The sequence below is a fragment of the Esox lucius genome, chromosome 9, assembly GCF_011004845.1.
Source record: "Esox lucius isolate fEsoLuc1 chromosome 9, fEsoLuc1.pri, whole genome shotgun sequence".
Taxonomy (NCBI): Eukaryota; Metazoa; Chordata; class Actinopteri; order Esociformes; family Esocidae; genus Esox; species Esox lucius.
The window spans coordinates 15062765-15081773 of record NC_047577.1 but is presented as its reverse complement, the minus strand read 5'-3'; the positions used below and the strand labels follow the sequence as shown (position 1 = coordinate 15081773).

General features: G+C 42.7%; 1 protein-coding gene across 2 annotated transcripts in view; it reads right to left on the bottom strand.

Annotated features, from left to right (window-relative positions):
* The window catches only part of ntn1a (netrin 1a), a 59230-nt gene extending 45183 nt beyond the window's left edge, over positions 1-14047 (bottom strand). For both annotated transcript variants that reach the window (XM_010872988.3, XM_010872989.3), the window contains exons 1-2: positions 13797-14047; positions 12448-13514 (exon numbers count right to left, since the gene is read on the bottom strand). In XM_010872988.3, the coding sequence (XP_010871290.1) occupies positions 12448-13462 (1015 nt within the window). In that variant the 5' untranslated portion in view covers positions 13463-13514; positions 13797-14047. The remainder of the gene's footprint in view (positions 1-12447; positions 13515-13796) is intronic.
* Between the last annotated feature and the right edge of the window lie 4962 nt (positions 14048-19009).

Genomic DNA, 19009 nt, shown 5'->3' with positions numbered 1-19009 from the left:
AGTTGTGAAACCAAGTTCTCTCTTTCTTCCATTTCACACTATTTATTTCTACAAAAAAGTTCTAACACTGGTGTGTGTCTGTTTAGGTGTGTGTGTGTGTGTGCGTATGTGTGTGTGAATACGTGTGCGTGTGTGTGTGTGGGATGAAATCTCCTCCTTCTCATTGGTCGTGTTGATGTGTGTTTATGTGTGTGTGTGTGTGTGTGTGTGTGTGTGTGTGTGGGATGAGATCTCCCCCCTCTCATCGGTCTTATCTGTGAGACCTAATGGATGATGGATTAACCCATGGATCACCCCTGGCAAATTGAGATGACCTCGCAAACGGTCCCCTAAGAGCCTTCCCTAGCTGTACGCATTCCACCTCACATACCCACAAACACTCCTGCAAACACACACACACATCAACAAACACACATACATACATACTGGTTTATTCTCCCACTATCCCTTTATGTCTCTCTCTCTCTCTCTCTCTCACACACACACACACACACACAGACACACACTTGCACACTCCCTGCTAAAGGGAACTCCAATGATTGGGGTCAATCCCACCCCACGTTCACCTGTACAATACCAGCTTTATTGTCCACAGAAAATGGAAAAATAGACAAGCAATGTTTCAGAAAACAAGGTTGGAAATTGGAATTCTGACAACCATGTGCACTTATTATCTTTAATCCAATCACAACCTGACCCTGAGACCTCTGCAGCTTAAACACACACACACACACACACACACACACACACACAGTGCTCTTTGTGACCTGCCTCCATGGCGACAGGGAAACAATCCCAGGCTGCTTTGCTTGTGGCCACCCACCGTCCGTCCAGTCCCTCTGTTCCTGATGTATGTGGGAAAGACAAAGACAATGTAGTGGGACAGATCAATCACCTCCATCCATAACTGTCCTACAATGACCACAGGGAGACGTTCTGCTCGGACATCAGATGATTGCATTTCAGTATCTGCAATAACCAAAAGAATGAGTGCTATGTATTTCAGTATTTGAAGTAAAAAAAGAAAAAAAATGTAAGTCAGTCTACCAAATTGGATTTTCAAATAGATTAGCAATAGCTTCCCAAACTGCCTGTCTCCAAGCTATCCTCGCTGGAGACACATGTACTTGTGATGTTGTGGACATCCTGACTCCCTTGCGAGGTTGAAACAGATGAACGAGGATCCGAAATCATTATGGCCCGGCTACATAGTTCCATCTACCAGAGGACTTAAAAAGTCCACTGGTTGTACCAGGTACTGTTTTTTTTAAAGGACGGAATTGACAGGCGCCCGTGTTCACAGCAGAGGCAGAACCAGATCGCCTGGGTCTTGGACCTCAGCTGGCATAATGATGCGGTGCCACTAAGAAGGCTGCCCTAACTAGACATCAGAGTTCACCAGCACAACAGCATCAGAAACACACTGAACTCAGGCTTCCCACAAACGACAGGGTGCCGTCTCCCCCTACAGAGGGCAGTGCAGAGTAAGGTCACGCACACGTTAATCCCAAACAAGTCTGTGTGACGCTGCCGATTGATCCGGCCCCTCTCCGCGGGCCCGGTGGGCTTGTCCGGTCGTCGAGCGGTGGGACTCGAGTCGGGTCAACGGAGCATCCACGTCGGCCGCCTCACCTTGGGCCGCGCTCCTCCAGGCGCCCACGCACGTGTCTGCGTTGCTACGGCCCCTGTGGCAGCTCAATGCTCCCTCGGCCTCGTCGAGTCGCTTGCTGAAACGCTCACAGACTTGGGTGGGGTGGTGCTGCTAAGGGGATACAGGCTTCGGTGCTTGTTTGTGCTCAGCGCATTGCCTTTTTGCTAGAACAAACAGATACAGTTGGAATGTGAAGACAAAATATTGCCTTATATCATATACTCTCACACACAGAAGCACCATAGCATACTAAATTAACTGACCAGCACAGGTTTAATACCCCCCCCCCACCTGTATTTTTCACTTGCTCTTCCCCACTCTTGCTTTCTCTTTTCTCGTCCCCTCTCTCTCTTCCCAATCTTACTTGCTTTCGTCTCTCTCTTTTTTTCCCTCTCTCTTCCTCAAACCCCCGGTCTCTCTCCCTCCCCATATTGTATATTTGCCTTGGCTCCCAAAACATGCCAATTGCCCGGTAACCGCCCGGTAACCGCCACACAGCGTAGCTGAGGTCATCAGCTGTGATGCTCCACAGCAGTGCCCTGATCCCTGGCATCAGGAGCCAGTCACACACACACACCCCGCAGGAGCTGCTATGCCGCGAACACAGACACACACACACAGGTCACACACCGCTTGAGTCCATCACACACAGACACTATCCCCCCTCTGTTTTTCTGCTCTGTTTACTGCTCTCTTTATGATCTCTGACAGTTCAGTGACACTTTAACAGGCTAGTCAACTCAGCCCTGTGCTATTACCGTGACCAATCAGAGACGGCTGTACAGGGGTACGCTGCCATACAGGGAGAAGCCCTGATGACTTCACAGTTAAGGCAATGCATGGGAATGATAACAGGGGTATCTGATAGTGGAGATGAAGTGGTTTTTAAACACAGCGTATGCTGCAAATATACCCAGTGGGTTTGGGAATGGTCGGTGCGCACAAATATTCAGACATCCAGCATGGACTTGATTATATTATGTGAGAATTTCTGTGGGACTCGACCACAAATATAAAAAAAATTATATTTCATATTTTTTTACTAATTCGTTATATTTCAATCTTTCTTGAGAACTAATAAATAAACGGAATCCTTTATTGTCCCGTACAACAGCTCTTTTTAAACCAAAATCCCTTAACAAGAAAAAGATAGTTTTTGGAGAGCCTATTGCCGTTCCCAGGCCTTGACTTTCAACACCATTGGTGAAAGCTAATTGAAAATAGGCAAAACCAGACAGCCTATCCATTCCACACACTTCATACTGGAACGCTGAATGGAAAATGTCTGTGTATTGTTTTCTCTGGCCAGGCTTAGGGCCTGGGGTGTCTGTTGGTTGGTCTGCCAGCTTCCTGGAGATGCCTGTTATCTAGCACTTGCTTTGGGTCTCTTTGCCCTATAGCTCACAGGGGCTCACAGTAGAGCAACGCCACTGTTTAGACAACCTGGTACAAGGAACCAAGGCGACTTGTTTAAAACAGCCTAGGATTCATTCATAATTCAAGTCACAGTTGTGATAGCCTGTATAATCCGTAATATTTTAGCAATTTATTCAGTTCAAAGTAAAGAGCATGTAATGTATCGTTTGGTCGTACAAAGTGAGTCTCTTTTCAGTGGCATTTCTATTCAAACGGGAGTCATGTTACTGAGGACTGAATCGTTAGTGCCTTAGAATGTGTGAATAACTCACCCATGTTGTCTGCTCCTGACTTTAACTGCTCGCTGATTGTACGCTGGCCGGTCGACCGAACCACCCGACCTTTCCATTACACCTCCCTTCATTCCTCCGTCCACAGCTCTGCACTGAAGCAGCCTCCCTCGCCCTCTACCCCCGTCACATTCCCTCTCTCATCACTCCACACCCCTTCACCCTCCAGCCTTCTCTCTCATCCCTCCATCTCTCCACAATAAAAAAAAAAAATACGCAGCTCCAAAAACACAGCCCCACCCTGGGACACGTAGCTTTCCGCTCCTGACACAACGCCTCTCAATTAATTCATTAGCTGAACTGGCCCCCCGGAGGGGAAATGACGTCGCCTGTCTCTGTTTTGTAAACATCTGTTGGCGGACTAAACGAGTGAGACATGGTATTGACAAGAAGGACGCAAACAGCTGAACGCGGCTGTCTGTCAAGGGCGTTTTGTGCTGAGCGCCAAAGGAGGACGACGCTGAGGGGAGATCCGCAAGGTGGCCACAGACACTGATCGACAGGCTGAGGAACACCGACATGCTGCAACTCCCAGAGCATGTTGAGTCACTCAGCACCGTTACGCTGATAATGAGAGACAAAGGAACAGGAGAAATCAGAAGGGAAGGTCTCACATTCCATGCCGGTTGGTTAACACTGAATTCACATCATCATCCGACCCAATTACCTACAGCTGTTGTGAGAGTTCTGATTAGAAAAGCATGGGATCTGCTTCACTGAAACAGTGGCTTTTTAACGCACTCTCGCGATCAAAGGGGAACATGTGTGTTGTGCAGACAGGCGCCAACACACTTTGGAGGCTGCAAGGTGATGACATCACAGCGATGGACCAGCGATGTTAGACCAGTGATCATGGATGGACTTCAACCAGCCAGTGGAGGCAAACACAGAGCCAAAGAGTAATGCAATATTATCCTCCTGCACAACAATATGGCTTCGTTTTTAACAAACAACATCACTTCCCACCAAACTGCCTCTCTGAACAGGGTTAAGGTCGGGCTTTTCTGGCAGAGACAATGAGGGAAAAGGCACTCATGAAAGCACACACACAAAGTTAGTGGCGTGTCTGTAATGCATTATGTGCTAAAACCTAACCAGTTAAATGAAACAAAAAGCCCATAAATGCAGGAGCATGGCATTCCTATAAAACCTCAATGTTTTTTTGTGTCTCCTGTCAATCAAACAAAACACAGATCGGTCAGCATTGTGATGCGAGCGTTGTCATGGTTGTGGAATCTGTCGGGAACAATGTGTTTCTAAATGAAGTGTGTATACCTTATGCAACCAGGGGGAATTCAATATGTTGGAATATCTTTTTTTGTTTTTGTCCATTCATATATATGGCAAAACTAAATACAAAATACATTTGTCAAAACAATTAGATAAGGTGCACATAAAACATATGCTTGAAACATATGCTTGTTTTATGTTCAGGAAAATTCTAAAACATTTGTTTTTAACATAAGTTAAGCAATCTTCCATTCCCCAAATACCCTGTCACACTATATTATCAGGCAAAGCTGGCAGTTTGTCAAAGAGAAAATTGCATTTTGAATTCTTTAAATGACGTCTGGCTGTATTAGACTATAATCACTTTGGGATCTTCAGCTGCTTAAGATAACAATAGGATATTACTTTTCATGTGTTCATTTCACTAGGTTTCTCTAGTGAGCGATCTCAGTCTTCCTTGGACATTAACCAGACATTTTGACGTGTCAACTCTAAACGCAGATCATTTCTCATCTTCTTGTCAAAAAGAGAAACAGAGAGAGACGGTGGGAGACACAGAGACAAGAGAGAGACCGAGAAAGAAAAGAGATCCAACACAACAGGTTCTATGTCAGAGGCTAACCTTGCTGGGGGGGGGGGTGGATGACCCTGTTCTTGGTGGTATTTTTATTACCAAGACCCATTCAAGGACCAACATGCCAGTCCTGGACAGCTGTGAATGTGTCCCATGCGGAATTGTGCCGTACGACTCCTCAAATATTCGAAGGAACCGTCATCTTCACGGCGTCAAGCCTCAGTTCAACTCGTTCACGCGCCGCTCTGACAGACCATTGTCATGAGATCAATATCGCACAGACTGATGGATTGCTGTTGCTCATCTGGGACTGATCCTGGGGCCTGTCACTGACCCCGGAATTAATTAAACTGAACGGAAGGTTTATCGAAAGGGACGCTCAATCACTCCTCGCCCCCTCCCACCGTAGCGGAGGGGGGTGCCCACTCTCCCCCTCTGACACACGCGCACATACGTTCCCTCCGGTTGTATCCAGCGGCAGGCCACCCTAGCGTCTGTGTTTTGACATGGAGAGCCAGGGATATTTCAACACGCTCTCCCGCCGGTCACGTGGAGGAGTAGCAGAGGAGGAGGGGGCGGCGGTGCACTTCCAGGCCCAAACGACTTACAGATGGGCCGGTCCTGCAGCCCCGGGGCCTGGCCCGCGACCGTCGCCGTTAAATTAGCTGCGGCCCGCTGCCACGGATCTGGACGTCCCGCTGGAAACAGGACCGGCCACCCTCCTTTCAACCTGCTTCTGCCGTCGAACGCAACAGAATCCTCTTTGGCCCTTGTTCGGCACAGATGCAGGCTGGTGGTCTGAGTCTTTTAAGAGACCTGTGTCTTAACACCGGGCACAAGGTTTGGCGCGTTCCTTATCGGTTAGGGTGGTGTTCTACTAATGCAGCTGGTTTCGGTGAGTCCCCAGTTAAAGGCGCGGTTGAAGTCGTACCATGCGCCTCTACGTTTTAAACGCTGGGTCTGGACGTTTGTTTCAGACCGGTGTGTGTGTAAAGCATCTTTATCAAACGGATTAAATAACTGAGGCGTGGCTGGTTTGGTAGTGCTTTAAAAGTTAAGGAGCTTGTCGTTGCATGAGGGAGGCTATTCGTCGGTCTGAAGCCAAGATGATGCCCGGGATGGTTACGAAGGGAGAGGATCGAGCTTTCCAGTAAGGTGCAAAGTGCAAACTACTCTGTCACTTTTTTCTCACCTCTGCTTCTCACTTCTTTTGTTTGCTGGGCCAGGGCAATGGGTGTCAGGGCGGTAGGCATTGTTGACAATGCGGCGGTAGCCCTTTGAAGACGGATCGATGACAGTTCATAAAGGACGGCGGTTCTTTGGTGGTAGCTCAAACATTAACCAGACCACAGTTCGGTCCTCCAGCCCCCGGATCACATCGCTGGAACAACAACCGTGTAAATCTATTCCCAAGAGCTGTCTATTCAGCATTTCTGCTGTTCACCTTGAACGTGGGCACTGTGTGTTTGTGAGGGGAAGAAGGTTCATGGCCATGCACGGAACAGCTAAGGTCATGTGCCGACAGGGTGAGATTCTGTACCCTTTTAGTCAGTTGTAGTGGAAAACTATATAAAGGCCTGGAGGCCAAACAAAATACAGTACACATTTTGCTGCAGTGTTGCTTTGTTGTTTAATTCTATCTTATCTGCAAGCTGCCGTGTAAATGTAAATACAAGCCATTCATACATTGTCTTGACAACTTCCCAAAATTGCTCATCTTAAATAGTTGTTCCCCACTCACTACCCGAAAATACTAAAAAGCTATTTCAGGTGAAAACCTTTAATTACTCCTGACTGACACAGCGTGCCTTTGTTGATTCTGTCAGTGGACCTTGGGGAAAATCAGAAAAGACAACAGCAACACGCCGCTTCCTCTAAACAAGTGGTTAAAGCATTTAAGCGCAATTAAGCGCAAGTCTCAACGTCGACCCTGAACCACAGCCGCCTTTGCCTGTCCGGCCGACCGTTTCAGGGCAACAACCTAGGAGCATTCTGGAGGGGGGGGGGGGGGGTAACACCCTGGTCGCTCATTTATTTGATGTAACCAGGCGAGGCAGCCGACAGGTCCGCTCAAATATCCCACGCGATGTGGCCGTTCGAGGCCCGTAGGAGTGAAGACGTCTACTAGCCTAACTGTGCTTTCTCGAGCGAGGAGATCTATGGAGATTTGGACGGGGCCCGAGTAAATGTCTGTGCCAAGTCACTGATATGCTATCTCTGTGCCAACACAGTTCTACAGCACCCCCGCCCCCCCCCTCCTTCCACTCCCTCTATGAACAGAGGCAGTCTAATGGTTCTCACAGACCGACACAACCCAGGGACATGTCTCCTGGAAATGATAGCCTCTCCTGTTCCTTTATCTTTCAATCTCTCCATTTTTTTTCACTCTCTCTCTCCATCTCGTACTCTATCTCTCTGTTTTTCCATCTCTGCCTCTCCCTCCACGTCGCTAATTCTTTTCTACTGTACGGCGGTCTCCCTCAATCTAACTCCGGCTTTATTTCTGCGATGCGGCGTCGGCCCTGTCATACTACACGCCTCCAAGCCGTCTTTCGGTTCCCTCCTGAATTATTCAAGGCACTTCTCTCCTGACACGTTGAAGCTGTGGAATCTTGATCTGGTAAAACAGACCAAACGCGGGCGGAAAATGTGGTGAGACGGCTTGTGATTTGCTGTGGACTGAAATACTTTGTCAAATCAAAGTGATTGCATGGGCCTATATCGTGTTTTCTCTTTGGTTTCACTGCAACTTGTTAGAGAGCTCTTAAGCTAGGGGAAAGGAGCCTGGCCATTGAACTGAGACAAACAGCTCCTTTAGAGACAGTTGAGCATCTTTTGCAAACCCAGATGAGGGCAACGTCAGGACATCCTATACAGACGACCAGCACCAAGTTGGGATTCAGCCGTGATCGCACCTGAATTGACACTGGCCTCACGATTCCTTCCCCGCCATGCCTCCATCCCCTCAAGTCATTGCATTAGATTAGTAAGACGATCTCCCTTGTGGCCCAAAGAGAATCAATATCTCAAATGGACCTGGACTCTCACTCAGGAGTGCATGAAGGTCCTTTAAGACTCGGACGGACTAATCAGCAAAGTGCACTTCAAGGAGGGAAGACGTCAAACGTGTTTCAATGCATTTTTCATTTCATGTGCTCAGATCACTCAGACCAGACTACACAGTCATGCAGACCTTAAACAATTGTGATCATTTGGAAAAAAGATCCCAACCAACTAACTGCTAGGACTGTATGCTGCACTTAGTTGTCATTGTCAGCCATTAGTTCTTCAGAGCCTATTTAAATACACGCTTTCATAAATCCTTTGGTGGTGTTGAAGACTATTCCTTTGCCCACCTGGCTTCATAGTGCTGTGAGGCTTCCCTGTCATTTGCTCTGTATTGCTCCACACAGTTAAGTAAGCTCCTTATCAACTCAAACTTCTACACTGGATAAACTTTGTAACGGAGAACATGTTATGACTCAGTGCAATCCCACCTTTCAATGACTGACTGTCAAGCGGAGCAGAAACCGTTTGATATTTCAACACGTCTGACCGAGGAACTCACGTACTTCTGTAACCATCTCAGGGTGGCCCTGATGTCACTTCTCAGTCTCTGCCACACACACACACACACACACGCTCCACACACGCACGCACCACACACACACACGCACACACACACACCGCACCGCACACACACACACCAGCAACCCAGAATCTTCAAACCATGGTGTCAGGCTCACTATTCTTCTTCCTGTTTGAGAGGCAAGGCGGTGTTTGCTTTAGCAGCGGGAGGTGGGTGGGGGGGGGCTGAGGGGGGCGACCCCGGTACCCCTTGCTCCTTCACACCCTGCTCCTCATTTTCTCAGCTTGTCTGACGGTCCACAACAAAAACAGCCCAGAGGAATGTGTTGCAAAAGGGTGTCTGTTTGTGTGTGTGTGTGTGTGTGTATGTGTGTGTTCGTGTGTGTATGAGTGTGTGTGTGGCACTGTGCTGTTATTTTTGTAATTGTGAACAGTGATTGCAGCGTAGAGATGCAGTTGAAACGGATTACAGACATTCAAATAAATATTGGAAGTTCTTCTCTAAATATACATTTCATATAACTGTGTGTGTGTGTGTGTGTGTGCCTATTTTTGCTTGCTGACAGCATGATGGATGCAGTGAGTGACACTCCTTTATGGCCCTATGTGAAACATGCACACACATACACACACACACACACATTGGCCTAGTAAAAATAAAGTGTCAAGTATACAGGGGAAAAAGGAACAATTACTCTACCTTCCTTTATAGGGACAGTGCTTTCTAACCAGACTTGTTTGGTTTTCTATTGTGGATGGCATGCCTGATGACCCAGGCTGGGAGGCACGGCCCTCAATTACTTCTCACAGAAGGAGCCACTGACAATTACTTAGTCATTCGTATTCATTAATCACTCTTTTTCACAATAATAGTTGGTCAACTTAATTTACTTACATGTCACTCTGTGTTTTTCGTAGTTGGCCAACCACCGTAAATTCGCAGATTTGACCACCAGGCTGAGAAATTGAGCCGGTAAGGTTAAGAACTTCACTCAAGATATTTTTAGCAATAGGCCTATATCAGATTTAGAACACTCTTTTGTGGTTACATTTTAAAGTTTTATAAACAACTGGATGACCTTCTCCAAACTGCATTTGAAGCCAGTCGCGTAACAGCGTACATATTTCCACAAAACTCAAGCCTGTCTATCTGCCATATAGAACCACTCTGAGCTGTGGGAATAGACAAAACCAGCAAACAAAACCCTTTTAAACACCTGCTATGTGTCAAAACAGTGGACATGTGCCATGGATGACTGTCAAACAATGCAGCGCTACTTTCCCCCAGCACATTGTGAAATGGAAACAGAAACAGGGGGAGTTTGACTCAGTTGGTGTTCCTGCAGGTTGGTCTGAATAACTGTTATAATGCTCTCCGGCAGCGTTTATACAGGCAAACCAATTCTTTCATTTTTTGGTTCTCTAATGAAAAGAGATGCATGTGAAAATAATTTAGGTTATCGGTCAAAATAAACAAAATATCTGAACTGGGTTGCGGGTGTAAACGCGGTCTGATTCAAGGAATAGGCCTGTGTGGTTAGATACCCAGCCTCTTCCTTCACGACTCAAATCCCTGTATTAATGAGTAGCCTATGGTACAAATGCAAATCCAATCTAGAATGGATTACAGTCGGAAATTAAGGTTTATCCACCATTATTTATCTATTTTTTTATATCAGCATTGTCACACACAGGCCTACTTTTATTCACATTGCACTGTCGTCTGAGAACTGTAGTAAATGCGAGGTAACACAGACAGTTAAATATTGTACGTTCGATGACTGCTTCCAGTACTAAGACATAAAACAATACACAGCAGGGAATTTAACAAGGTGTTATCAAAAGGTATAAAAACAATCATCACGAATCAATCTCAACTTTTTTGTTTTGGCTACCCAATAAACGTAGCTAAGCCTATATTATTTGAGCAATCTTCCATAATATTTACAACAGATAAAATATCATATTCTTCTCTCCTCATAGGCCTGAATACATGTTATTTTGAAAACACCTGCTCCCGGGACATAGCCAACAACTGTAGGCTATCTTTCATCCTTGCGTGGCACAATCCCCATCTTTAGGGTAGTTTAAGTAACCTTCCTGTCGGAAACACTCCTCTGTGCTGAATGAAAGGCACATTACAGCCAAGTGCCCGCATTTTGTCAAACGTGATAACGTCCTCTATGCTTTTTATTAGCCTTCATGGTGGCAGACAGGAAAAAATGCTATACAGATTGCTGTCAACATGTGACCTGTTCAGTGAAATATGAATCTAACAACTGCAATTATTCTTGTAGGATTAAAGGAGTCACACTTTCTGCTCATAAAGAATCACTATTGATATTACTAAAGACACAAAATGATATTTATATTTAAACGAAAATGAGTAACAATGGACAGAATAATTGAAATAATACATTTGAAATGTTATCATCGACATTTTTAATAATAGCCCACTAAGTAAATAGCTGGATTTACATTTTGATATGTTTATGTTTATGTGTTTATGTTATGTAAGATTTACAAATGAATATTTCCATGATTTCAAAAATGGTAATACACTTGATTTAAAAAGCACTTTCATATTATTAATAATAATAAATTCGTTGTTGTTGAGGCACAGAAGTTTTTTTAATTGTTTTTATATAATAACTTGAAGATAAATCCATCAACTTCAGTGATTAAAATTAATTTATTTTAGATTCTAAGTAAATGGTCAGAGATGTCTGTGTTCAGTTACTGCAGCGGTGGGACTGTTTAAATGCTCTTCTAATAAATTACAGTGCATCGCTTTATGACGTGATAAAGTTGGAACTGAACGCTATATAGGTTTGCCCCTTGCAAAACATTTCAATGCGGTGAATGATCACTCACTGTGATGTGGCAGCATTTCTATAGTGGGTGGTTCTAATAAAACTTTATTTAAACTATGGCGGCGTAAATGGGCTAAACGGTTTTCAAATTGAGAACTCAGTGCATGTGGCTTTTTATGTGCAATGAGTGTGCGACGTAATTTCGTGTAAAAAAATATATTTTGGTAGACCCTTTTAACGCCAGTAGAGCTTCGTTTTTGATATATTTCCAAATAGATGTCATGTTTTAACGAACGCTTGGGCTATTGCCTAGAAGATTGACAAAATAAAATGCCAACCAAATCTCTTATTATTTAGTGGATAATTATATCACAATAACAGCAACAATAATAGAAAAACATTTATTAATTCCAATATATATTTTGAAGGATCTATCATTTTCTTTCAAGTCTGATGTGGACTAGAACAAAAGCGTAGCCCTGGCTTTAACCTCACTCTTTGCTGTTAGAAACCTAAATTAAGCAAAAGGACGGATAAAACGTATATAGGCAATTATTACTATATATAACGAAAACACAGTTTCTTATTTATGAAAATGTTAGAACTGGTATTTCGTTTCATCCATAGAAAAAAATATATCATGACCTACGTTTTCAACTGAACAGATGATTGCGCATCGCGCACTTTAGCAATAAAGCGGCCAGCAATAACAAATAAAAACAGCCAAATCACCCATGACTGGCCAAACAAGTCATCCAATACATTTATTTATATCAAGTTGTTTTGCTTGTAGGGCTTTTTGTAGCCATTAATCGAAGAACAAACGGATTAAACACACTACTAGGTAAAGAACTGAAGAGTTCTGGAGACAACTGTCTGACTTACCCACACATTCGTTGGCCTCCCTGGCCGTTGCGCGTTGCCACGGCCGATCGTAATGGAAAGGCTTGCACCTGTCGCACTCCGGCCCCGCAGTATTGTGTTTGCACTCACAAACAAGGTTTCCATCCCTGTCTTTTACGCACCGCGATGCATGGCCATTGCATTTGCATCGACCACCTACTTGCAGGTCGGACACTGCATAGAAATAAGAGTCGCGGGCTAGCTCTGAATCATCCTCGTTTTCGTCCCCAAAAGTGTGCAACCGGCTGAACGTCACCTTAATATCGGTGGCTGTCACCCAGTCCTGAAGCACCGGCGAGTTGTCGAAGTCGTGCGCCGAAGGTCGGCCGTCTAGGGTGCTGAAGGCAATGAGCCCGCCGGACAGAGGATGCATGTCAGTGTGAGAGTCGGTGCATATCGCCTCTTGTTCGTTCTGTTTAGTGATGGTGGCCTTACTAGGTTTGTTGTACATCTTCCTGCACTGGGTCGAATAAAACTGGAACGGTACCCAAGATTTGCCGTAATCCATAGACTTAAAGATAGCCATAGATTCGGGTCGAGGTGAGCAGAACTGCAGGCTCACGTAGGTTACTTCGAATTTCTTGCCCAATGACAGTGTTAAGGTGACGTTTTGGGGGTACTGTATGTAATTCTCCGACTGCCAACATGTGAGGTTATGGGGGTTGTTGAGATCCGTTAGATATGTTGGTGGGTGATACTTTTTGGGGTCCGAGGCATCGCAAGTGTGGCAGTTTCTATTTCTCTCATCGTCCTTCTCAGTCACAACGCAGAACCTGCCGGGGGTCTTACCACAGGTGCTCGAAGCGCGCACTTCTTTTCCGAAAGCAGAGTTTACAAAATCGGGGATACATCTTCTCGGGTTACCGTTCTCGTCGTAACAAGGGTCTGGGGGAGAGGTCTGGGCAGCGAACATGCTCATCCCGTAGCCACCCAGCACCCCCTCGACCACAAATGATACAGCCACAACAGTGACAACCGCATCCAAAATCCTTAGCATTGTATTCCTTGTTTTTTCAGTATCTCTTGCCCTGAAAAACGAGAGCCGTTCCCTGAAAACAGAGATAGAGAATAAACTTTTGTATGTCCATAGAGTACAAAAAATGTAGAGCATGATAATTTTAAGCAAATGAAAAAACACCACTCCATGCTTATAGATCTAATAACATTTGCATGATTATAATATTATACATAAATATCTGTAGATAAACAAAAATTTACAACATGCGCAATTTCGTTGGGGAGCTGAATCTCTCGCCTTAAACGTCATCACATTAAACACACGAAAATGATCTCTTTACGAGGTTAAGGAATATCCACACAGGACACTGTACCTCGGAATGACAATTCAGCTTTGCAGAAAAGTCATTAAAATATCAACCGGCTTGCTCTCCGTCGGGAGCCTTTTCTGTACACAAGCGCGAGCTGTTGTGTTTTTGTTTGTTGTATCTTGAATATCCGAGAGAAAAATATCTACACGCGTCTAGATACAAGAGCCGCCACTCTGCTTGTGTCTATTTCACTCTCTGAGTGCCTGTCCCACACTCTCTCACTCCCTCCTTCTATCCTTGTCTCTGTCTGCCGCACTCAATGTCTGTAGAAAGTGAAGGACGATTGGAGCGTCTGCAGAGCTTGAGGTCATCTTGAGTAGTGACACTAGCGCGTAAAAGGAGTGAACAACGACATCCACTGGTAGCTTATCGATAAGAAGATAGATAGGGATAACTACGTGTGAAGTAAAGGAATAATACACTTGACGAAGTTTATCTGATTGTCAGAGGTTCATCTGATTATTACGTACACTACCGGTTGATTAAACCTACATAATCCAAGGCTTCGGTATAAATATTGTTTTCATATGCTTTCGAGATTTCCTTTTAACCAGGTAAATCAATTGAAAACAAATTCTCATTTGCAATTATGACCTGTCCAAAGCCATAACGATTGCATAACAGTAAATTTCACACAAATGCAATCAAAGGAATAGGCCAGAGATTAATAAATTAGACCATATAAATTGATAAATACAGACGGATAAGCTGCTTAGCAGGTGCAGTGATCAATTCAAATCTAATATAAGTAGATTTGGTCATGGATATTGTCTTTTACTTTAGTCTATTATTGTTAGTATAATTGTATTTGTATATATTTTTATCATTATTATGGCATTTTCATCTATATTATTATTTCTGTGGTTATATAATACATAGAGCACCTTCTAGAATTCTAGGACCCCTTAGTAAATATGAGTGAAAAGGTTTGTGACAAAATGTCATTATTGTTTACCAGCATGTTCTTCGTTAAAACTATACAAGAATCTATGAATTGTTCAAAGAAAAAATAATTCAGAGTAAATTATTATTTTTCTCATAAACATGTATGATTCTGGAGTTGTTGCTATGAAGCAGGGCCTTTATTATAATTTGGATATAACAAAATTGCATATACCTACAAATTCTTATGAACAAAAGAATACAAAAATAACAAAACATAATAGATGTATCTTTCCTTTGATATTAATTTTTTTTAGGTGATATGACTATAAACTCTTAAGTGGCCATGACTTCCTGTTCCTTTGGGGTATAAATACATGGTGACACACATGCCATGCCAAACTCCCTTAGTCATCCATCAACATGGGGAAGGTCTGAGAACACACAAATGAGACAAAAGATTATTGACCCCAGAACTAAGGCAATGGTGATTAAAATAGCTACCTGCCTGAAAATACCCATCTTTACTATTAGAGCAATAATTAAGACATTTTAATCAACTGTGATGAACCTGCCTGGAAGAGGACCCAAGTGTATTTTGCCCCAAGGCACAGAGACAAGGACATTTTGAGAGGTTCAAATAAAGATCACTGTTGGAGAGTTGCAGACGTTGCTTGAATCTTAGAATCTCCTAAATTCAATTTTGACACCACCTCCATAAAAACAAGTTATCAAGACGTCTTGCCAGAAGGAGGACTCTACCCTAATAAAGAGAACATGGTAAACTTAATTGGAACCAGATTCTATTATCAAATGAGACCAGAATAGAGATTTTTGGCCACAAACACTTGATGTAAAAAAAGGGATGGTAATGCAGAAAAAGACCTATGCCCTACTTTTAAGTATGATGTTGGATATGTGAGGTTGTGCAGATGCTTTGCTTCCAAAGGGCCTCCTGGGACATGGCATCAAGGATTTTGTACCAGGAGACTTTAGAACCGAATATGACGGTCTCTGTCAGAAGACTAAAACAGGGTCGCTGGTGAATCTTTTAATAGGACAATGATCCTAAATATCCCTCCAGATTCACACACAAATGTCTCAGTGACTACAGACACAAGGTTTGCAATTGGCGTTCCATTACCCTGACCTAAAAAGCTGTAGGGTGAGCTGAAGAAGAGAGTCCACAAGTGAGGACCAATGACTCTGAAGGATCAGCAGGGATTCTGCATGAATATATGTCTCCAGATCCTTGATATTCATCCTCCCACACAAACATTACAGTAGAACACTTAGTGTTGCCAAAAACCATGAGTCTCTTGACCTGCTGTGTCAGTGCTTGGCCTTCATTGGATGGCCTTAAAAATGGTCTTAGTCACCTTGGGAGTTTCTGCCACTGATCATCACAAAAAATACCATAATGTCAAAGTGAAAATATCGACAAATTGTTCTATATTAATTACAAATACAAAACAGAAAATAGTTCATTGAATAATTATTCACCCCCTTTGTCAGCATTTATAGCCATGACTTAATTTGGATAAGTCCAGATTTGCACATCTGCACACAGTTTTTGTGCCAATTTGGCCATGCACAATTGCTCAAGCTCTGGACCTTTGTTGAACAGAACTATTTCCATATATTCTGGATTGATGTCCAGGCTTTTACTGGGCCACTCCAGAACATTGACCTTTTAGTTCTTAAGCCATTCCACGCTTTGTTTATAATATACATTTTGGGTCATTATCTTGCTGGAAGGCAAATCTTCCACCAAGTCCCAGGTTTCTTATAGACTTCAGCAGGTTTTCGTCCAGGATTTCTCTGTACTTTCATGCATTCATTTAGCCCTTTTTCATCACATGCTTTCCAGTTCCTTACGCAGAGCAGAATCCCACAGCATGATGCTGCCACCACCACGGTAGCGGTGTTCTCAAGATGATGTGCAGAGTTAGCCTTGCGCCAAACATAATGCTTGGAGCTGAGGCAGAAATGCACTATTTAGGTCTCATCAAACCTTATACTCTTCTTCCACTTGGTCTCCAAATGCTTTCTGGCAAACTCAAGCTGAGATTTTATGTTTTATTTTTGCCAGTCTCCCATTAAGACAACGTTTGTGACACATCCAGGCTATTGTTGCGGTATGCAGTGTCTCCCAGCTCAGTCTTGGAGGACTGTTATGTTGTTACAGTGGCCATAGGCCTCCTGTTGACTTTCCTGACCAGTTCCCTTCTTGTTCACACAACTTTACAGGACAGCCTATTCTAGACAGATTCACACTCACACTTCATATTCTCTCAATTTATTCATAGTGGACTTCACTGAGCATATTCAATGCTGCATTTAATATATCCAACCCCTGATTGGTGCTTTTGTAGAACTTTTCCAGATTTGCTTTAAATGTTAATTTATACTCATCATGTAGATTTTGTTTGGTTTTGCACTAACCAACTGTGGGACCTCCCAGAGACTGTTGTATTTAACCTGAATTAATGTGAAGCACTTTGAATTTAAATAGTTATGTGACTAAGACAAATGGTTGCACCAAAGGGGTTAAATTCTTATGCTATCAATTATTTTCAGATTTTTTTATTTGTAGTCGTGGACTGTTTTGTGTGCATCAGTGGTTAAAAGTCCTGATTAAATCAATTTTGTTCCATATTGTAACACTGTCAACTGTGGAAAAGTCCAAGAGAGGTGAAAATCTTTGAGGGCCACTGTACCTCCCACCCCAGCATGACGACTCTGAAAAGGTACTTAGAAGTATACAGACTGGCTAATGTCATTATTGTTATGTTACATATTGTCTACATATTCCATGTTTTACTATTTAAAATATTTTGAATTTCCTTGTATTCTTCCCACTCTTTTCCTTAATTTTTAGCTTTCCATTGTTGGGGAAGTGCCTATAATGTAAGCATTTCCATTTATAGCAACCTATCATATTCCCCCAAAATAATTAAACTGTTTTTCTGAAACAAATACCAAAGAAAAAACAAACTGTGAGAATATAGGCCTAATGGAAATGTTTGCATGGGTCCCATTTACACAATACTCACTGTTAGGTGCTCCAAAACTATTGGCAAATGTGCTGCCACCAACTTAAAGAAGACAAAACCTTAACTTGTACTGGAGTACAGAAGATGTATGAAAATGTATGCATTTACTATAGTAAGTCACAAGGGATAAGAGCCTCTGCAAAATAAATTATGTAAAAATCTGATAATTTTGCTTGATAGTTTTGGTACCGTTCATCATTATCCATGATAACATGTTGCTTAGAACCAATTTAGATGTATATTCTTCAAACATGAATATAACTTAGGGCATATGGTTATTATAATTTTATTATCTAAACATTTTACATTCAGTTTACCTATGATCCTGTGTCAAGATTTGAATGTGTTAATCTAACAGATGTTCTCTTCAGTTATCTTCATAAAATAAACTTTTATTTTGAATTTTATATTAAGACGGTTTAATATATATATATTTTTTAATTAGATATCCTAATAAATGAAACAATTTCCATTCATTTGTATTTACTGCATATTTTGGTTGCTTCCACCTGCCCTACTTCTGCTCCTCCATCTACATATTTTTTTAATTATCTCTCTAAATAAATTATTAAAATTATAGGTTGAATTCCCCCAAAAAGTTTTGAAAACCTCCAAAATGTGTTTTCCAGAGTTCCTCTATTCTGTTTTAAACCAGTTTCTGCATATCTCCTCCATATCACATCATATTCAAACACGCTCTTAGAACCAGATGGGAGGTTGGGTACAATACCTTCAATGTTTAATTAGACAACCATGGTGTTTAAAGTCTATTTTTAAGGTGTGGCCTATACATCATTATGTTTACAGAAACTGCTGAAGACCATTATAAAATATATTTCGACCTTTCTGCTGAAAAAGAATGCAGCGATGATCACGCACGTCGATCTTGCATAATGAGGCTGCATTGCTCGTAAAACTGCTTGACGTCTGCCAATACCAACCCATCTGTCTTCATATTCCATTGTTGCTGTTTACGATGATCTGCGCGACTAACCACGAATGCCTACAAATAGCTAGCCATTTTTAATGCAAATTGGGCTTTGTGGTAACAATTTCGACCAAAAGACCTAATCAAACCAAATGTTATCAAAATAGTCATTTTCATGAATAACACTGGTCATGAATAACACTGAACAACACTGAATAATTCCCATTAATACAGAGACGAGAACAATTCTTTTAGCAAATTAAATGAACAAAATCTGGTTATTTAGGGCTATAGCTACTTATCCTTTTATTTTGGTTTAACAATTTGACCTAAAGGATGTTCCTTTACTT